The sequence below is a fragment of the Passer montanus genome, unplaced genomic scaffold (genome assembly GCF_014805655.1).
Source record: "Passer montanus isolate IOZ18808 unplaced genomic scaffold, ASM1480565v1 scaffold40, whole genome shotgun sequence".
Lineage (NCBI taxonomy): Eukaryota > Metazoa > Chordata > Aves > Passeriformes > Passeridae > Passer > Passer montanus.
In genome coordinates this window covers 692,420-714,408 of record NW_024368819.1, presented here as the reverse complement: position 1 = coordinate 714,408, position 21,989 = coordinate 692,420, and the positions used below count along the sequence as shown (strand labels likewise).

At 38.3% G+C, this 21,989-nt stretch overlaps 1 protein-coding gene across 5 annotated transcripts in view; it reads left to right on the top strand.

The window, feature by feature from the left end:
• The window catches only part of GPCPD1 (glycerophosphocholine phosphodiesterase 1), a 44,449-nt gene extending 22,460 nt beyond the window's left edge, over window positions 1–21,989 (top strand). For 3 of the 5 annotated variants that reach the window (XM_039718819.1, XM_039718815.1, XM_039718818.1), the window contains exons 6-20: window positions 276–317; window positions 1,479–1,602; window positions 4,102–4,345; window positions 5,387–5,549; window positions 5,641–5,773; window positions 5,990–6,044; window positions 7,621–7,713; window positions 8,762–8,839; window positions 9,673–9,712; window positions 10,459–10,520; window positions 11,403–11,468; window positions 12,307–12,443; window positions 13,272–13,407; window positions 13,725–13,885; window positions 20,195–21,989. In XM_039718819.1, the coding sequence (XP_039574753.1) occupies window positions 276–317; window positions 1,479–1,602; window positions 4,102–4,345; window positions 5,387–5,549; window positions 5,641–5,773; window positions 5,990–6,044; window positions 7,621–7,713; window positions 8,762–8,839; window positions 9,673–9,712; window positions 10,459–10,520; window positions 11,403–11,468; window positions 12,307–12,443; window positions 13,272–13,407; window positions 13,725–13,885; window positions 20,195–20,399 (1,739 nt within the window). In that variant the 3' untranslated portion in view covers window positions 20,400–21,989. Of the gene's footprint in view, window positions 1–275; window positions 318–1,478; window positions 1,603–4,101; window positions 4,346–5,386; window positions 5,550–5,640; window positions 5,774–5,989; window positions 6,045–7,620; window positions 7,714–8,761; window positions 8,840–9,672; window positions 9,713–10,458; window positions 10,521–11,402; window positions 11,469–12,306; window positions 12,444–13,271; window positions 13,408–13,724; window positions 13,886–15,829; window positions 15,894–16,628; window positions 16,730–20,194 lie in introns of those variants that run through there. The other 2 variants (XM_039718816.1, XM_039718817.1) reach the window with 2 other exon arrangements.

Here is a 21,989-nt window from a genome sequence, read left to right as displayed (position 1 = left end):
TTTACTCAGTTCAGATTCTTAGAAGCGAAATGTGGTGTTTTGTGTGTTGGTTGGTTTTTTTGTGCAGAAAGTGAGAAAACAAACATAAATTGAGATCAATCTTTAGAGAAGGTTGCAAAAACATGCTGCTTTGTCTGTTTCAGTTCTCCTGCATTTTTTTAGATACACTTTTTAGAAGTGAAGTGGAGAAGTAGAATTAATTTAACTTGGCAATGATTTTTAAATGTGAATACTAATTACTTTTTTCCATTCTTTTCCATTCCTTTTAATTCTAGAAAATGAAATTACTGTCGATGATGGAAACTTTGGAATCTGTAGTAAGTGAGCTATATTAACCTTTATTCTTTACCTTTATTCTCTATGAATTTAATTTAAGCAAGGTTAAGTCTTGTAACTGAAAAATGTTTGAAATGATAGGTTTTGAGAAGAATTGCCTATGATAGTTTTCTATGCTTTTACAGATATTTTTGTAACCAGCATTTGTGAATTCACACTCAGGCTGTTACCCCTTCTAACGTTAATAAAAGAGTGCTAGGAAGAGTTGAAGTCTTGTCACTCTGATGGTGTTAAAGGTTGAAATTTGGGAACTATAAATCATGAGCATGCATTTTTTGAAAGTACAGAATAGGCTTAGCTTTTTCTTAATACCTAGCCTTAGAAAAATTCTCATGCCTGCACAAACATAATCACTCACGCTGAATGTTCCCATCTCTTCAGTCAGAGATGCAGCTGCCAAAGGGTTCTTGTAAGCCCACACCTCATGTTCTTGTGTGTGCACCAATGTCTCACTTCTGACGGTTCTGACCCACCTCTCACTTAATGTTCAATCCTCTAAAGTAACTCCTTATCATACCTCATAAATCTTGTCTTCAAGCTTTTCCATTTTCCCCTCATCTCCTCATCAAATGATGGGTTTGGCTCTTTAGGAACTCTTTAAAACTGTAGCGTTTGCTTCAGCACCTGCTTTGCAGCTTGTGTTTCTGGTCCTCCTGCTTGCAGGCTTTCCTTGTTTTGATGTTCAGGTGAGGATTCTCCACACTTTTCATCACAGCTGTTGCTGTAGCCTGTCCTGCAGACTTGCACTGCTTTACTGGCACTGATTATGATGAGCTAATGGACACTTGTATCTCATCAGAAACAGGGAGCCTCTGACTGCTTTGGAGCCCTCAGAGTTCCTGTCAGTATTATTCCATGTGCTTGAGAGATCCCAGGACAAGGGAATGTTCCTCAGTGCTGTCCTGCAGATAGTTTATACATTATCATTGTTGCTGTTTAATCCCATTAAAATCCAGTTCTTGGTGGCTGTTCTGGGTAGTTCAGAAAGTCTGGGGAAAGGCTGCACCCAGCTTCTTGCATTACTGTAGATCAAGGCTGGTGATAAGGAGGATTATCTGGAAGGTGATGGCAAGAGGAACTGCCTAGATCTCCCTAAAATGAGTTACTAAAATGTCTTCTCCTCTTTGTTTGCCTTTTGATAGATAGTATTGAAACTGTGGATGCTGGGTGGCTGACATGTCAGACAGAAATAAGGCTACGTCTGCATTATTCCGAGAAACCCCCTGTACTGATTTCTAAGAAGAAATTTAAAACATCAAGGTTTAGGTAAGAGCCTGCTCATCTCAGTATGCAATTTACCTCATGTTAATTGTCAACACCAGGGATATATTTTTTTACTTAATTGATGTAGCCTTTAAGTTAATTTTGGGTTACTAATAGCCCAATTTCCAAGTGTTAAAGCACAAATATTTACTCCATAATTGTCTTGGTGTTTCTTGCTTTTTGGCTGGAAGTGTAGTGTTCTTAGGTTCTTACTAGGATCTTCGTAATTTCTTACAACTCATATTGGTGGTGTTCTCTGCAGAGATGCCTCAAAAAGCAGGCATTTTTATAACTCCACAGTTAATTGTCAGAAATGGGTGTCTTAGCCCTGGTGTTTAGAGCACTCCACTATTGCACACAGCGGATAAGGATTTGGCTGGGTGGTTGGCCTGGATGTTGTGGTCAGCAGCTTGATGCCCCAAGTGAAAACCAGGGATGAGGGGTGTCCCTAAGGGGTTGGTGGTGTTTGTGACATGGAAAATAGGGTTGAGTGTCCCTTCAGTAGTTTGCTGATGACAGCAGCCTCAGGGGTGCAGTCGCACTGGAGGAAAGGGATGCCATCCAGAGGAAGCTTCACAGGCTTAGGAGTTCAGATCTCACCAAGGCCAAGTGCAAGGTTCTCCACTTGAACTGGAGCAATCCCAAGTGCAGGCCCAGTGGAGAATGGATTGAGAGCACCCTGAGAAGGACTTGGGAGTGTTGGTGATGAGAAGCTCGATGTGACCCAGCACTGCATGCTTGCAGCCCAGAAGGCCAAGTGCATTGTGAGCTGCAGCAGCAGTGGGGCCAGCAGGGTGAGGGAGGGGATTCTGGCCCCCTGCTCTGCTCTGCTCTGGTGAGACCCCATCTGGAGAACTGCATCCAGCTCTGGGACCTGCAGGATAAGAAGTACATGGAGCTGTGACAGTGAGTCCAGAGGAGAGAGACCATGGAGGTGCTCAGAGGGCTGGAACACTTCTGCTGAGGACACAGGATTAGAAATTCTGTCTTCAGCCTAGAGAAGAGAAGACTCTGGGAAGACCTTTGCTGCAGTCCCTAAAGAGAGCTGAAGAGGGGCTTTGGACAAGGTCCTGGAGTGATAGGACAAGGGAGAACTGCTTTAAACTGAAAGAGGACAGGGTTAGATTAGATATGAGGAAAACATTCTTTAGTGTGTGGGTGGTGAGGCACTGGCACAAGTTGTCCAGATTTGTAGGTGCTGAGACCCAAGAAGTGTTCAAGGCAAAGTTGAATGGGGCTTGGAGGAACCTGGTTGAATGGGTGTCCCTGTCTGTGGTGGGGGGGGGTTAGAACTAAATGATCTTTAAGATCCCTTCCAAACCATTCCATGGATCTGTTATACTTGATTTATTTCTTTCCTTCAAGTTTTGTTTTGATTCCCCCTCCCACCAATTCCAGATTTGCTGATGAGGGGAAGATTTATTTAATATGATGCTCTTCACTGAGATTTAATACTTACATTGTGTTCTGTACAGCTTTGCCTGTTTTCCTTGCATGTTATAGCAGGTAGAGCAATTTCTGAAGCCAGCTTCTTGTCCAAGTTAAATGGTTGAAATAAAACTCAATAAGCTAGTTGCATTCACTAAATACTCTGTCCTAAAATGTTGGATCTGTCCAGTAGTTTCTGTGACTGTCACTCGCTATGGCAGTGTCATTTTTCAAGTTTCTGGAGTATCTGTGTTGTAACTTCTTTTTTTTTTAAATGAGGATATATTTCAATGTGGACTTGCTGTAATAGATTTCCATTATTGTAATTATTTCTTTGAGATATGACTTCAGTTTTACTGGTGACTTGGCATCTATAAATGATACTCCTGTATCTCATCTGCTGTGTCTGTGATGCAGGAAGGGATTTGGTTTACTCATGTATGCTTACTTCACTGACATAACTAATTTTGTCTGGGAGTTTTGCTCTCTATGATAAAGGACTTTGAGTCTTATAGAGGCTTATGCTTCTCAGTTCAGGATTTTTCAGAAATCCATTCAGTTTACATGCTCATTTAGGATTTTTCAAGGGACATAATTGCATCAGCCTATATTGCTTATGTCTATTAGAGTATATTTGTCTGCTTTATCAGAGAGACATAGCAGCAGCCACCAATGTTCCAGTCTTGATCTTGATGATGACTGCTGTTTTCAGTGCTTTTCCTTAGCCTGTTGGCATTATGGGTGTCATCCTGTACAGGAAGGCTGTCTATTTGGCAGCCCAAATAGTCTGGTGGAGTGCAGCTTTTCAGACCAGTAGTAGAGTTTTCAAATTTACCCAGGTTCAACTTCTAGCAGTGACTTGAGCACTGCAATCTGACTAAAACAGGATTTATACAATGGCTGCAAACTCTTGCTCGTGTGAGGACACTGTATACAGTCCTGTTCTGTGAGTGGTGGAGTTGAGAAGAATTCTTGTGTCATACGAGCTTCTGCTCAGGCTTGTTCCTAAATCTTTATCATTTGTAAAGGCACTGCAGTGACTTAACCATTTGTTTTGTGTTTCTGGTCGAGTAGAGTAAAATTGACCCTAGAAGGGCTAGAGAAGGATGATGATGAAGAAGGCCAAGAGAAGACATCCCCTACTGTCCCTCAGAAAATGGCAAACACGGTGGAGTTCTCCTGGATCAGTGACACTGACTACATATGTCGACGCACTCAGCCAGACTGTGGCTATATTTTGCAGCCAGACCGATGGATAGAATACACAATACAAACCATGGAGCCTGATAACTTGGAATTAATATTTGATTTTTTTGAGGTATGTCTCTTTACCCCTAAGAAGCAACTGCAGTCTGCCTTTTGGAGCTCAGTTGTTGTGAAGATTCCACTGTTGAAACGGAGCTACTGCCTGATGTTCTTCATCTTTTGTTTACACAAAGTGTGAGACTTGACTCCCAGCCCATTGGTAGAAAGGTTTTTGTGAGCCTTCTTGATGTGGCACAGGAGGTTTTTCAGTTCTGCTTTTATTTAGAAGTCAGTACAAATTAGACTTGAATCTGTGTGTCTGCAGTATTGCATGCTGTTAGGTTGGCTTGATATTAATCCTTTATCAGAGCTAAGTTATGCTTCTCCTGCTTCAGACTGTACAATGTGTGTATGGATTGGTTATATCACAACTATCGAATCTAAATTTTTATATTAGAAGCAAAAGACATTTCTTTGAACTAACTCATGCAGATTAAAACTGGATTCTCACTACTGTGTCTGTTATTTTGCACTGTTTTTTCCCCTGAAGGGTCTTAGTATTTGAAGTTCTTTTTAAAAGAAAGCAACTTACACAGAATACAGCAGAATAAAGTTTTTTAAGCATTCTCTTTTTGGTCTGAAAATGCCTTCAAGATCACTTACAGTCATAATTGTAAAGTGTCTACATAGTTCCTGAACTTGACTGTGGTCAAGTGCACATTCTGTATATTAGTTCTTCCTTGCAAATGCATACTGCATTTTTTAGCATTTTAAGCATAAATATTCTTCCAGTTCATTTTTGTTCTAAATAGAACTTGGGCATTTTAGAAGACAGACTATTCCATGCATGCTATTTTGATGTGAAAAGCTTATGAGATGTAAGGGGTGTCAAAGAAAAATATGAATTTTGTAGATTTCTGTTAAGATTTTCATTTTCCTGATAGTAATTCGTAACTCACTGTTACATTAAACAATTTTAGCTGAAAATAGTGTTTTATGTAACACACAAGAAAACTTGTGTTGTGTCCTGAGGAGCAAGCCAGAAGAGTTTGTGTAGAATTCTCATTCACAACTAACAGTGGGGGTTTTGGATTTTTGTTTGTTTTGTTTTCAGGAAGATTTAGGTGAGAAGGTGGTACAAGATGATGTGCTCCCAGGTCACGTAGGCTCTGCCTGCCTCCTGTCATCCACAATCGCAGAATTCGGAAGGAGTTCTGGAGTTCTTACACTGGCTATCATGAGCAGAAATCCAAGGAAGACAATTGGAAAAGTTAGAGGTACGGTTGATGGCAACAACAGATGCAGATAACTTTCCTCAAAGCTGTCTGCTGTTTACTGACATGTGAAGCATTGCTGTTGTTCTTGCAGTGGACTACATCATCATCAAACCCATCCAGGGATATGCTTGTGATATGCAGGCTTCATATGCAAAGTACTGGAAACCAAGAACAACTCTGGATGTTGGACACAGGGGAGCAGGGAATTCTACAACAACAACTAAGTAAGTTTGTTTGCATTTTAAACTGAGGAAATTGTTTTGTGTTACTGACATCGGTTGAGGAAGTGGACAGTTTACAAAGCTGCAACCCATAGTCATTTACTTCAGTATCAAGTTGTGGGTATTCCCTAAAACAAAAACTTCTGATTTGTGTTTCTGTTGTTTTAATTCTGTGCTATACTGCGTCTAACAAACCCTTTTTCTTGGCTGTTGTTTCAGGCTTGCTAGAGTTCGAGAGAACACCATTGCATCCCTGAGGAGCGCTGCTAGTCATGTATGTGCACACATTTTCATACACACAGCACCTGTCTAGTGCAAACTAGGTTGGCTTGTACACTTAATTTGCATGATTCAATACAGTGAATGATAATTGGACTGATGTAAATTAGATAAAATCACTATGGAAATGGCCTGAGTTATGGGAAGTTAATAGTAGGTTAGACTCTGATTCTCAAGTCCCTTTAAAAAATCAAAACTTCCATTTAGTGTATTCTGCTGGTATTCTAATACAGGGAGAATTTTAATCTCAACCCTGTACAGACAGTTTGAACAAATGAATCAAATTTTGCCACTGCTGGAGTCTGTCAGCATCCTCTCATGTGGCAAAGGTCTTGCTCAGGGACTGCTGTGTACTGAAACTTGCTGTCTGAAATTGTGACTTGGGAGCTGAGCTGGTAGAATAAACCAATCCTTGTTTTGGTGCTTGCTGCAGTGAAGACTTGAAATCTTAAGGCAGAACTTCCCGTTTGGGAGATAATAGCTCCATGTGCCTAAATTCTGTGATGGAGGTGATCACTTTTATTCCTTCCAGTAATCTTGATCACTGAATAAAACCATAGCTGCTAAATGACTGTTTTGAACAGTAGTTCTTAATCCTCGAGTGGACACTACAGGTTTATAGACAGGCTTTTAGAATGCTCACAAGAAATATGCATTGAGGCAGAAATTTCCTGTGAAGTCATCAGCAGCATCGCCAGAGAATTGCTTTCATCTATTTCCAGATTGAAAAGGCTGACAAGCCACCACTTTAAAAATATTTCTGCTGAGAAAAGGGCTGAAAAAAACCCATGTCCTGTTTTCTCTCTGTGCTGATTGAAAAAGTGGGTGTCAGGGTGATAATTTGATGAATGGTATTCTTGGAGGCCTTCAAAGGAATGACTTGCAGAAAGTCAATATAAGTAAAAAACCCCAAAACTTTTACTGTCTTACTCTTTCTTTCTGGCCCCCCCTCTTTTCCAGAAGACTGTACTTCGAGCTTTTGGATCTTTCTTCCTTTTTTAAAGCCTAACAGAAAATCATTTACAGCTGAAAAGGGCAGGAGAGTGCTGGATGCAGCTATTTCTGCTCTTGCACAGATTATAATACACTGCTGCTGTGTTACTCACTAGTGACTCCAAAAGTTTGTTCCTGTATGGAATATCTCCCTAAAGCCTTGGCCATGTGGAGCCATCACTTGTCTCTTGGTGTGGTGGTGGGAAGGAGGGAGGAAGATGCCTCAAAATTATCTGTGTTTAAAACATTTGTGTCTAAAAATATTGTCTTGGCCTTTCTCTGTAATCAGGTTCACAAGACTTGAATCTTATTAGAGGGTTTTACAAGATTAAGCAAGATATATATATGTGTGTGTGTCTGTATTATGGTAATTAGGATAATTTGCCATATATTTTTTTCATCTTTAATAATCTATTGCTGAACATGATTTAACTGGTAGCAGCTAGGTGTATTCAACTTCTGCTTGATGTCCAGGACCTGTGAATACTTGACAATACTTGCATACAGTTCTATAGTCCTTGTGTATAAGTAGTTAATGGGCTTTTGTTTTGTTCTGTGTGATTTTCAATTTTCTGTAGGGAGCAGCATTTGTGGAATTTGATGTACATCTTTCTAAAGATCATGTGCCTATAGTATACCACGATCTCACGTGTTGCATGTCCATGAAAAAGGTAAAGAAGATAATAGCTGTATTTTATGTATAGATATGCCTATTCTAGAAATTTAAAATGTTAAGCTCTCATAGAAATAATTCTGGACTCTCAAGGGATAGAATGACAATAAATATGCAGCATTACTAGTGTACAGAGCAGGGAAGTTGAGTTTTTTCCTTTGATGTTGTAGCAACAGCATTTCAGATGCATGGTTTGGCACTCTTCAAGCTCACATTGTAATTACTATTTAGCTTCTTTCTGACCTAAGATTTGGAAGAAAAAAAGCCGACAGCTCTGCTATATTCTGTGGTGCCTATGGGGCTCTCTTATACTGAGGCCTGAATGCATTCTGTCCTGTTCTGCTTATCTTCCCTCCTGGTGCTGGCAGTGAATCCAGAGAGAGATTGCAGAGCACTTTTTGGCAGTGGGTCTTGTGTTTTCAAACTCCCACACTCATTGCAGTATTGCACTTTATAAGAAGCTTGGTTTAGAACAGCTGTTGAAATGGACCTTGACTGAGCGGAATGAATATTCAGTGTATCTTCACTCAGTATTGTCTTGCTCAGTAAAAATTTCTTAGTGAAGAGGGGAAGTGAGAAATGGACAGAATTTTTTGACCCCAGATCTTTATTTTGGGAGTGGTCTGTGTGTGTGAATTTTACTCCAGGACATTTATCTTTTTTTATTAATTTCTGAGACATTGGATAAACAGCAGTAAAGTGAACTGCCTTGGAATATTTTTTACTGCATTTCTTTACTTGTAAACATCTTTCCTGAATGCATTAACCAATCAAGATTTTACAGAATAATTATGCTAACATTTTGGGAGGCAAGAACTTTAAAGCTCTGACTTGCGTGAAAGACAAAACACTAAGTTTCTTTCAAACTGTTTTATGCTTTTAGGTGCCAGTGTTCTTGTAAAAACTGATCATCTTAATAAGATATCACTTGTATCTTTATCAATAAAATATGAAACATTAATTGCCTTTATGGCTACTATATGAAAAGTGTGTAGGCTTTTTTGTTTTTTCAGTGATGCTTAATTATGTGTTGGTTCTCTTCAAAGAAACTGGACACGGAGCCTTCAGAACTGTTTGAGATTGCAGTCAAAGAACTCACATTTGATCAGCTGCAGTTATTAAAGGTATTGTTTCCTTGCCTAGTACAATATGCCATGTGTAGAATTTTATGAAGCTTGGAGGTTTTGGGAGTGACTACAGATAGTTTGGGAGAGTACAGTTTTAAAAACTGTACAAACAGAACAATTAGGTAATTCCAAGAAAAATACTTTTGCACCGTTTTTACAGCTTGGATAAATGTTACTACTTTTATCCTCTCAAAATATGGTATCTAATTTTCAAATGATAAAGGGACCGTGTTGAACTGCTCTACCTTCCAAACAGAAGTGCCCTGTCTAGGTAAAAAAGGGATGAGTAGGCTACTGAAGACCCTGCTGAGATACCTGCCCTCAGTCAAGGAAACCATCTGGCTGGTCTATGTACCATATGATTCTTTTTACTTAAAATTACTTGGCCTGCTCCCTTTTGTGAAGAGAGCATTTGAATGGAGCAGAGGAGTTGGCTGTGTCTGGCCTGATTCTAGCTCAGTATGTGTGACTGTAATATAAAACAGGTCAGCCCTTTGCACTGCATTGAAACACAGAGGAGGGATTAATGTTCAGACTTCTTCACATCTTGATATTGAATTATAGTTTGCATGGGTTTACCCTTAACACGATTCCTGAATTTTCAGTAAGCATGTTTTCAGTTTGGTTTTGAGCTTTTCTTGAAATCGTTAAAACAAAGTTTGAAAGAAAATTGTGATGTATACAATATGGTCTTTTATTCTTTTACAAATTACTGTAACTATGTCTGTAATAGACTTTTAAATTGTAAAATTATTTACAAGCAAAATGAGTTACGTTTTACATGTAGGAAGATGTGGGTAGAGTGTTAATGTTGCTCTTATGCTCTTCAGCTGGCTCACGTGACGGCCCTGAAAGTAAAAGATCACAATGGTATGTACTAGTTTGGAAGAGTGTTGGGATTGATTTGTTGCCATGTAATTATATAAATTCTGTGGTTGCAGTTGCTTATTGTAATCACATTTGTCCTGAACATTTCTAAATGCTTATGTAGTTAATTTTGTGCATGCTGTGGAGGCCTTTACTGGGAAGGAAATATCTGAACAGAAGTTACTCCCTTGGGAAGCAGGGACAGAAGGGTAGAAGGCAAATATATAGATCAATATGTGTTTCTGAATAATCATAACAAAATTGCCACTGATGTTTCTATCTTATGCCTCTCCAACTGTACCGTCAGCTCTTCAGACTTGCTGGCAAGAACTTTGGTAACTGCTGTAGGATGTCTTATCAGTGCTGTAAATTTTTGGCCTTAATTATCCCCTTTGTAGGGACAGCAAATTATCTCACACATCCTACCTGTATAAGAAAAGATTTTTTAAACAAATAAGCATTGATAGCTGAGGCTTATTGTGGATATAATTCTCTGAGTGAAATGGTGAGGGATGGGAGAAGCCATTCTGATATATAATGGCAAGGTTTTAAATTCCAAACCAGGAATTGCCAACACCATCATTGGAGTATGTCAGTGTTAGAGGAAAAGGTGTAGGTAATCAAAAGGGAGACCTGATTTCATTATTCACTCCAAAAGGCCTTACGATTTTGGGCCAGTCTTTTCTTGCTGGCATTACTGGGATTATTCTTCTGTTTGTTTTAATTCAATATTTTATCTTTCTTTCCAGCATCTTTTAAAGAGGAAGAGAACTTTGCTTTTGAGATGCAGCCATTTCCTTCTCTGCAGACAGTAAGTAGTGAATATGGAGCAAGATGACTGGGGAACATGAAAACCTGTGTTTTACTTTCAGCTTTGCACATGTAGTAAGGGGGATATTGATTTTTGGGTTTAGACCTCTGGTATCAATACTGGAACTGAGAACAGGGGTTTTATTGTTAGACACTGGAGGGTTTTCAGTGCTTACAGGTCTGTGTGTATTTCAAGCTTCTGAATTTGTGAGCCCAAGCTGTGTTGCTCAGGGTGCACTCAGTTTTACAGCTGCCCCAACATGTGGGCATTGCCTGTTAATGCATTGGCAGTTGTTTCTAATTGTGAAAGAAACCACACCTGGCCTTTGGCAGTTCCTCACAGTGTCTTGGCCATCTTTCAGAGCCAGACACTGAGAAATGTTGAGTGAATTTCCAGTGAGTTTCCATTTAGGACTGGTTTGTGTTAGCTCCACCTCTTGAAATCACCTTGCAAAATTCTTTACGGGAATTTCACATGAGAGAACTTTTGTTATCATGGTAATGGCAAGCTCCTGGATTTCATGCTTAAGATGCATTTTGCATTCAAAATAACTTTCTGGAGAAATAAAAAAAAAATTTTCTTTAGGAGTACAAATGGGGCGTTTCTTACATGTGTTAAGGTGAATTGACTCACATCTGTATGTTTGTCAAAATCTTGTCCTTAAGATTGTATCCACTTTTATATATTCATTAGGTTTAAACTGGAGTAGAAAAGAGTGTATATGTGTGTTGTATAAATGTTAAAAACCTAGGGTTTTGAATTTTACTGTTAGACACCATTAGAATTAAACTCCAATGTATTCTCCCAGCAATTACCTTCTCAGTGCTTTGTTGTGGGGTCCTCCTTTGCTGTGGTGTCACTTCATAGTAAAATTTTTTTTAGGTCCTGGAGTCTGTTCCTAAAGATGTTGGGTTCGACATAGAAGTAAAATGGATCTCCCAGCAAAGGGTGAGTAAACATACATGTGATTTACTTTGTTTGTTTGACATTCTTATGGCTAAAGCTTGTAATTTGATGTGACAATTTATGAGCTGCAAAGGCATAATTTTTGTGGGGGTTTGTGCCTTTTTAAAAAAAAATACTGCATTATTTTTAAACTGGGAGTATAGGAGTACCACTCCAACAAATTAACAGTTTTATTCTTAAAATGATAAAATTTATAGGATTGAGTTCAGACTGCTTTTGGCAGGAGATTCTTTTTAGAGTCAACAGCTCACAACAGGACAGGCAGGAAAGTGCCAAGAAATTCAGCCCCTCCTGGCCCTGTGCAGGAGCAGCTACAACATGGTGCAGTAATGCAAGCAGCTGCTTCCTTCTAGTCAGCAGGGTTGCAGACTCAGCTGGATTGTGCAGCACTCAGTCCAGAGGGAAATGGTTGTAAAGGCTGGGATTGGAAGCCTGGAGTGGGAGAAGGAAGCTAAGGACAGTGGTAGGTGGGAGTCAGTATGCTAGAAATAACAACAGAGAGTAGCTGCTGTAATTACTGGTCTTCAGGGAATTTGTGTTTTTGTAGTTGTAATAGGCATTCCTAGGAATGCATTCCTTGGATGGGGAGACAGGGAGTTTTTCAGTGAATTTCATTGCTGTAAGAATTCAGCTGCACCTCTCAGGCTGTCAGTCCTGGAGAGTTGGAAGCAGCACTGAACAGACTGAGGGATTGATTCTGCATTCAAACTGGCCAGCTGAGTTCTCACTTTGCTCAGGTTGATTGAGAGACCATTGCTGGTTAAAATAATTTTAGTAAGCATTAATTTAAGTGACTCAAACTTGTGCTTTCTTTTTCCAGGATGGACAGTGGGATGGCAACTTGTCAACTTACTTTGATATGAACACTTACCTAGATATTATTCTGAAAACTGTTTTGATGAATGCTGGACAAAGAAGAATTGTGTTTTCTTCTTTTCATGCAGATATTTGTACAATGTAAGTTAAGAAGAGAGAAATAATGTACTTTGTTTCTGAAATTTATTTTATTTGGTAAAATTTACTTTGTATTTAAAAATACACACCAGGAAATAAATAACAGGTGTTTTCCTTAGACATAAAGTTTGGATACAGTTCCCAAAATAGTTGGGAACTGAAATGAGACCACTTTGCTATCTGGAATGAGCCTGAAAAATAAAAATAGGTGAACAAAGTCATAGTGTATATTTTTGTCAAGCGCCTTTCTGGATGCATCACTCTTGCTTAGCACAACAAAAAAGGTCAGGGTTTCTTCTGGTATCCCAAAGTCTTTTCCAGTCATACTTGAGGGCTATGTAAGCCTAACTTAGGAACAAATAATCTTCTTACAGTATTCAGCTTGAAAAATGCATTAGTAAAGTTAGGGGTTTATTATTAAACATGGTGTATTAACCATGTTTATAAATTCCTGTCATGGATCTTCATGATCATGAATCTGTGCACTGAAGAAGAAAATTACAGAATTAAATGGCCTTTGGGAGATTATATATAAACATATTGAGGATGTAAGGCTGAGTTCAACATCAAGTCTAGCTTTCCCTAACATGTTGTGTTAATTTCCAGTAGTGGCAAAAGGACTCAGTTGAGCAGTCTGTCAGCACAGTTTGATGCTAAACTGCAAGACCATCTCCTTGCACCAGTTAGGAATTAGAAGACAGGACACAGGACTAGAACATACAGGAAAGAGAGGAATTCCCCTTGAAACAGTGAGATCAAATCAAATAAATGAAAGTTGTTTTTTCACTTTTTTTTCTTCCATTTGTTACTTGTGGACTTTTTTCCTGGCAGGATCCGGCACAAGCAAAACAAGTATCCTGTGTTATTTCTCACCCAAGGGGAATCTAAACTCTTTCCAGAGCTGATGGATCTCAGATGTCGCACAACTCCAATTGCCATTAACTTTGCACAGTTTGAGAACTTGCTGGTAAGCTGACAAGTTAAAATCAAACTGAATTATTACTGCTTCTTTTAAATCTATCATTTTTGGCAATAATGCTTTAAATTATGACTAACCTCACAAAAGAAATACACTAATATTGGGTAACTGCCAAAAAAAGTCCATTGTTTGAAATGGTTTTTAATACAATGTTTTAAAAATAGCAGTGTAAATAAACACTCTAATTGTATTAAATATTTTTTATTGTCATGGATGAAACAGTAAGGAGCTGCCAGTGTTAAAAGATTAAAAAAGCTGATGTAAATGTCTCAGAAACATGGATTTTAATTGATTTTGTATTTCAGGGAATTAGTGTGCATACTGAAGACCTGCTGAGGAATCCAGCATTTGTTACACGGGCCATATCCAAAGGCCTGGTGATCTTTACATGGGGCGATGATGCAAATGAGCCGGATAACAGGAAGAAGCTGAGAGAATATGGTGTTCATGGGTTAATATATGACAGGTACTTAGCTGTGGCTTTTTAAAAGAATCATCATAATCACCACCATCATCAAGCTTAGAAACTGTTGTAAATTGATTCTGGTGAAATTTCATGGTGCTTCTTGGTTGACTGGGTGCAGAAAGTACCAGGACCCCATAAACCTGGGCCAAGAATAAGTCTAACACCAGTTCCCACTCTTTCAGGTGTATCTATGAAGCAAAATAACTTTTGTTTTTCCTGAGATCAACATATATGTAATTTGGTCCTTTAAAGAATCAGTGTATGGCATACATGTTTAAGATGCTACTAATATTCATGATAGTAATTTTTAAGTTACGTATGTGATACAATGAGGAAAATGTTATTGAATTGTTTGACTGGAAGTTTCAGCATTCTACATTGACCTGTGGAAATAGTTAACATTCTCCTGTGTTCCAAAGCTGTGAATTCACATTTTTCTTATTAAAATTACCTTGGAGTGACTCCAGGGCAAACTACCAAATTAGTAATTTCAGAAAGTAGCTGTTACATCCAAAAATTCAGGCAGAAACATCAGAATACTGTGTTAAATATTTTAACAAAAGTGTTGTTGCATTATCTGGTTGCTTACAACAACTCAAAGTTTTTAAGTCTTTTGTCTTTGAAGATGAGAAATTCATCATTATGAGATGAAGTTTAATTTGAAAAGCTGTATTAAACTAGAATTTCCAATAGATAAGAAAGTAATTGGGAAAACATTAAGTGTAACTGAAGTTTGAAATTACAGAAGGCTTTCAAACCTTCTGCTTTAGCAAGAGTATTGCTTTGAATATTGTTTTACCTAAAAAAAAACCCCAAAAAACAAGCAAACAAAAAACACAGAGGAAGGGGGAATCAATAATTGTCAAAGCCTTCATTTTATAAAGTGAAAATGGAGAGTCAATTTAATCATCTCTAGGGGCAGGAAATCAAATATGTTTGCTCCTAGGGTTCTGGGCTCTCAGTGCAAAAAAAAAAAAGTTAACTCTTTTCAATCTGTTCTTGACTTCTGAGAGTCCTTTCAAGGTGGTGGGTCCACTGCTGCTCAGTTTGCCAGAGGTGCCACTTCTTGTGCTGTACAGAATGTCTCCCATTCATTGGCAGTAAAAAAAAAGGAATAACTAGGTTTTTACACTGGGGATCAGCTTCAGACTGAGGACTTGGATACATAAGCCCTCTTTCCTGCTACAGCTGTGCTGTGTGCTGCACCTCTGCTACAGCTCAGGATTGGGGCCCAGTTTAGTCACTGAAAAATACCTCTGGATTGGAATGTAGGTGAAAGAATCCTCTAACTATATAATGTGCAGTCAGAGGGTAATGAAATTTTATGCTGTGCTATGCATAAGTTAAGGTGATACATTGTTGGTGGGGTGTTTTAATCAAACACCACTGCGTAAAGCGTTTGTGAAATGTTCATCTCATGTCTACTAATCCAGTCTTCCAGAGTTTTTAATTACTCCTTGTGCAGTAGATATTCACTACTGTGGTAAAACAGTAAAGCAGGGGACAGCCTAATTTCTGACTTCACGTTGCCTTTATTGCTTTAGATGCTCCATGCTACTTAAATGTTGTGGCATTTATGTTGAGGCTGCAAGTCAGCTACTCGTCACCTTATGTGTCCTGTTGTACTCTTTGGTGTGCTTTAAGTTGTGGTAGGACAGTAGAACACCTTTTATCTCTTTCTGATAACCAGCCAATTTGTGTGAAGGCTGAATTCCCTTGTGGATTTCACTGAACAAAAATTTCTTAACCTTCCTTCGTTGTTTACATGATCTGGATCCTTAACAGTGTTCATCTCTCCTCTCTCTGCTGCTCCTCTGTCACTTCCACTTCAACATCTTCCCATTTTTTGGAGAGGAACCCCAAAATTAGTATTAACTCCAAAGCTGTTATTTCAGGCTTGTTAAGTGTAATTTCTAAATGTAATTTCCCTTTTTTTTTCTGTAGGCCAAAACAAACAATGGGATGTCCCTTTGCAATTCTTAATTACTTTTCAAGTTTTACTAATTGTGTGAGTAAAATTAAATTCACTCTTAATGCAGGTTAGGGATATGACAATTTGTGAAAGTTGCATCAGATGTCTCAAGGTGGGCATTTTGAAATGCAGGTGGTACCTGCAAGTCCTGGAATGTAGGGATGTAAAACCCAGCAGCAAATGTTTCACTCACAGCTGGAGCTGCTGGGTAAAGAGCCAGTCTTTCAGATCACCTGACACTTGAAGTTGTTATTTAGAGTTTAAATAGATATGGTGTCATCATCCATATCCTGTGCTGTTTGGAATTCAGAAATAAATGTAAAACTAAATTTAAAAAGCAGAACTCAAGAGAGATGTACATGACTGTTCCAAGGTCTAAGTGATAAGTAGGGACTGCAATAATCTGTTTTAGTGTAAAGCCAGTTAATGCTGTTGTTTTGTCTTCAAATTCCATAATATTTCCAGGGCTGAATTAAGATGGTGCTTCTTCCATGGTTTCTGTATTTTTGTTCTCTGGATTTATGGCCAAGTCCAGATATCTATCAAATATGGTATTTTGTGTTGCTGTTTACTAGGCATTTACTTACACCATGTTAAGTGCTAATTGTCTGAATAATTTAGGAAGTGAATAGAGGAATTGTAGTGAATTTTAGGTTGCTTGTACGTGGCCCCGAGTTACTGTGTGCAGTAGTTATTTCTGAGATTATGAACTGTGTGCATAGAGATTATTTCTGTAAGCTATTTTTTTCCAAACTTTAATCATCCATGTAGAATTGACCAAAACACTATAGCCAGTTGTGAAGATGGCAGAAAAACTGTGTCCTGAATACCAAAAGTTGGTGATACCAAGCACTGGGCAAATAAAAATGCAGGTAGGGGGTCTGGCTTTGCTTTGCATGGAGAAAAGCTGCAAGACTAAATCTGGGAAGCTTACAAATGCCAAAAATTTTAAAAGGCTGATCTCACTGGGGCGGAGGAAAGAACACAAATGTATTCCCTCCCCCCATCCAGGCCTTTCTCCACTTGGGCTGCAAATTATCACAGCCAGAGTCATCAATCCAAACAGATGTTCTGGGATGCTGGGGTGATATTCTCCATTTTTCTATGTTCAGCTACCATTCATCTCAGGGTTTAACCAAATTATTTGAATTAAAAAGGCAGCCTCTACAGAAAGGTGCCATGTCTGCCTTCAGGCTTTTGTTTGGGCTCTTAAACAAGAAAATACTTTATGTGCATGACTGGGTATCTTCTGTCTGCACAGAAATCACGTCCTTAAAATGCTTTATTAGTCTGATGTTTCAGTTTTAATTAAAGAAGAAATTTCAACCTATTGTGAAATTCTCTGGCTTGGTTAAAATGCTGATTTTTAAAGCAGGATTTCTGAGGTGATTTATCTGGTGTTTTTCTCCTGGGTAGGCTTTGGAGACAGTCCAGAAATATTTCTGTATTTGAAGATACTTAACTGAGTAAGAACAATGCAGCCTTGTGTTTTTACACCTCTGGCTGTATATTGAATACCAATGTGGAGAGGGGGTGGGTGCTAGCTTACACTTGCATCATCTTTTCTCATTCACTTTACATTATCTGAATTTTGTTTGTTGAATACTACACAGAGCTGCATAAAAATACTAAATCACTGTTTCCCAAACATGGATGCTGAGAGCTTTCCCATGACAGCTTTGTCCAAACACTGGAGTTCTTTAGGCTGCATGTTGCATTTGCAGGCAAAAGCTGTGCTTGACTGGTATTAGTAACTTCCCAACATTTACACAAATTTAGCTGGCAATCAAATCAGAAGCATTTTAAACACTTCTCAAAAGCACAAGACTGCTGAAATCTGGGCTGCCCTGTTTGCCTGAAACTGCATGTTACTTAAATAACAGCATGGATATGTGGAGGAAGTGTAGTATGAGTTGATTTATAATCTACACAGTGACTGAATTAAGATGTTGTGCAATGACAGTTTAAGTCGTCCCCATTTTGTGCATTGCAAAGTAAACTCGAAGTTTTCCTCGAGATCTAAAGAAAAGTGAAAAGCTTTAATCAAAAGCTTCAGAAAATCTTTTGAGCATGAAAACAGTATTTCAGTGCTGCTGCCTCTTGTCTTGTATGTGTTGTCAGAGGAGCCAAACACATCAGTTTTACACCCACTGCAGAGCCCTGCAACATCCTGCAAGTCTTTTGTAGAAGGTGCTTACTTTAAAAAGTAATGTTTAAAGGACTTCTCAGTCTTCTGCAGGGCTTGCTTGTTAGCACGAGGTTGGATGGAGAAACTTTGATGCATAGTTGCTTACAAATTATTGTCCTGTTGAAGAATGGAGGATAGGGAGATGAGAGTTTATTCCTTATCTTTACAGTGGTGTTGGAAATAATTAGAGAAGCACTGGAGCTCTGTGCCTGCAAACTGATGGTGTACTTTTGTGGACCCAAATGAAAAGCAGGGTCAAGAAATTCTGAAGTTCTGCTTTGAGTTGTCTTCTCTGCCTTTGGTTTAAAAGAAACCAAATACCCACATTGGAGTGGACTGGCTCTAGTGGACAACTTAAAAGGAGATTGGAGGGTTGAATTCATCCAGAATCTCAATTGAAAAGAATTTAGAATGGAGCAGGAATTGAAGAGTTTATATTTGTTGCAGTAAAGAACTAGTAATAAAGTACTTGCCAGAAGCTGCTTAGAATATGCTTAGCCATGTTCTAGGAATAAGGGGCTTAGAAGAACCATTCTTTTGCTCTCTAACTCAGTTAGAGTCTAACTGATGGGAAAGACTTCAGATTCTTAGTTTCTAACGTATTTTATATAGAATACTATGCTCAAGTTTCAGTGTTCTGTCTGGAATTCACAGGGAAATTCATAAGGTGTCAGCTGACTCAACTGAAGAAAGCACAGGAAGGTAGAGCTGTTATTTTGCAGAAAACTTCCATTGGGCAAATTTGGGTCATATTTTAGGCCTGATTGGATTACAAATGTGTGCAAGTAATTCAAGTGCTATGCCTTCTGTTTGGATTTCATCAAACTGGACAGCATCTATCCTCACTTCTAGGAGTTCCTTCACAGAAATTGTCCTTGACCTTACTGTGATCCATATCAATATTTCCTGTGGAAGTGTTTCCTCACTTGAATGCCATTACTGTACCCATCTTTGAGCTGCATGTTGGTTTTGGTGTCTTGGAGTTGCCAGCAGTTCACAAGTTGTCCTGTCAGGGTAAAAGGGCACCTTGCACTCTCTCACTTGAGCACTACATTGTTTTGTTAGTGGCATTGGTTCCTTTTGGGCATAACTTGAAAATGTGTGAGAAACAAAGGATGATGAAATAAAAACAAACTACTTTCTTGAAGGAATCATAGTGAAGTATGACCATTCTTAAAGACTAAGGCAGAAGCCATGGTAACTTCTTGCAGAAGTTTTCATTTGAAGGAGAAAAACCTGAAGACCTGCAATACCTGGAAGTGTGTATATGCAACAACTAAAAGTGAGAGCAGCTAGGTTCCAGGATTAAAATTTTGAATATAAACATGCAGATATTAAAAATTACTGTTGGGAAATCAAGATATATACTTGTTACAATATGTGTTGTTCCAATGTTAGGTTACAGGAGCACCAATGCTTTTTCTTTGTAATGAATTACACCAGAATAGTGTTTGAGTTGTGCTCAGTGCTTGCACTGTCTCTCCAAGTGTGGTTTGGATTTGGACAATCTGGTATGATGCTGATATTTCAAATCTGCAGCTTTGTTTACATGTGTGAAAACAAGAAAGTGAATAGAAGATAGACTGTTTAATGCAGTGTAGATGGTTAAACCTGCATTAGGTGTGCAGAGAGGTTAAATTCTCTATTTTTCACTCTTCATTTAATATTGTGGTAATTATGGTAATTTAATAAAGAAAAAATACTGAACTGGGGGAGGTGAAATACTTCTTGAAACAGTAAGTATACACTCAATGCAGTATTATTACGTGCAAGCAGTATATTACAGTCTGTTCAAATGATCTCAGGACTCTGAAATTTCTTATGCTTTGAACTTTGAATCCTGGAACACTGCTCTTGCTTCACTGCTTTGTGCCACCTGTAAAATCACATTTATCAGGAGATTCAGTGAGTATATGCCAGTAGGTTTTTAGTTCATATCCAGTGAAACACTAACCAGTCTGTGCAAAGGGAATACCATTTTGTATTGTGACATAAGCAGCAAAACTTAGGGTAATAACCCCAAACAAACTGACTTTGGAACCTAATTTTGCTCTGTTAAGGAAAAAACCCCAGGTGCTTGATCTGGTGTACATTTCTGTGGACTGCTAGTTTATACTGATCAGTGTTTTTTCTTTTCTCATTTATTCAGAATATACGACACAAATCCTGAACAACCAAATGTGTTCCAGGTGGAGCAGCTGGAACGTCTCAAGAAGGAGCTGCCAGAGTTGAAAAGCTGTGTGTCCCCCTCAGTTGGCCACTTCAAACACATGGCTCCATGTAAATGCCATCATTGTTACTCCGAAGAGAAAGCTGTAGATAACTTGAAGAGTGTTCAGATGCAGAAGGACTAATTGTAGGCAGAATGCTGTTTTGTATCTATAGAATTTTCACCATTGGAATAGTTCTGTCTATGCTTTCAGGTTGGTTTGGTTTAATTTTAAGTCTTCAGATAGCAATAACTGTGTTCCTCCTTCCTAACAGTACTTAGTAAAATTTCAAACAATGTTAAAATATTCAGCCAGTTACAGTTATTGTTCCAAATTACATGTACAATTTTAACTTATTCCTCACATCCTATCAAGTCTTGAAAAAGAAAATTATTATTATATTATTTTGCTTTTTAAAAAACCAAAAATTAATTAAGTAGTCTCAGTAGTGAAAACTCAGAAGCTAAACTGTAGAGAAATTACAATAATCTCATATTGAATATGCTGAAAATTTGTTTTGATTTTGATTTTACTTACAGGCTGACAAGCTGTAGCATTTATCTGACAGCAGGAAGCTGAGTGGTTTTAAGATACATATAAATGGATCTGGCCTAGAAAAAGATCTGAACAAATTGGTACCTCATGTATATGTATTTGCACTGGTAGATCCACCTGTACAAAGCTTTGTGCCATTTTAAAATATTTTATTTTTTAGCAAACTGCAGCTCCTTTTTCCCCATTTCATTGGACTTTGAGGCTGCTGCCTTTGTTTCCTCAGCCCCCAGTTCAGGGGCACAGCAATCAGGGGGGAAGCACAAGTACAGGTTTTTCATTAATCACACACAGGCCTGCTAAACTTTAAAAATGTTGCTAATAATCATAACAGAATTACAGAAACATCTTCAGTGGTCGAGAATCTTTTTTGCACAGTAACCTTAATGAAGAGTATGTACCCTGCACAAACTCTACGAAATGCATGCTTTATCTACTAAGCATGAATTTTAGGTGTTTGCTGAGGTCCTTGCATCTTTATGGTGCTAGTTATGTGTGAAGGGTGCAAGGACCAACTCAACAACTTAATCTCCTTTGCCTGAGAAACCACAAGCCTGTTATTCACAAACATTTGGAGAAGAGGCTACACCATACGTGGTACGTATGTATACCATACGTGGTTTGTCTTACTTATAATGCAAGCTACTGGCTTTTGTATTTTGCAAAATTTTTGGCTTTTACCATGGAGCAAGAATCACAAATGTACTGGATTCAGATAATCAGTAGTCTGTTGGCTGGTATCTGTCCTCTGTAATTTATTACAAAGTCATAGTTTAGAGTTCTTAATAGATAAGTATGCATGTCCCTTCTCCTTCTTATGTTGCAGGTCATGCCAACACAACAGCTGTAACTTTCTACTGAAATGTTAATGTATAATAAGAATGGAAAATATTTATTTTTTTTTCTCTTGTAAATCAACAATGAAAACAATAGTATGTACTATATTCTTTATATACAGTCATTGCTACATATAGAACTGATTGTACAAAGAGTAAAGCCATTGCAAATAAGTGCTTGAGCCTGCACTGCTGAGCAGTTTGAAACAGCTTGTTTTGACTTGTGCATTTTAGTATTTAAAGTTTGTTTGTCCTGCACAAACAGCACAATAGTATTAGGTATCTGGAAGCCTTCTTTTATTAAAAAAAAAATCAAATGAAAGCGCAAAACAACCCTAAACCAAAA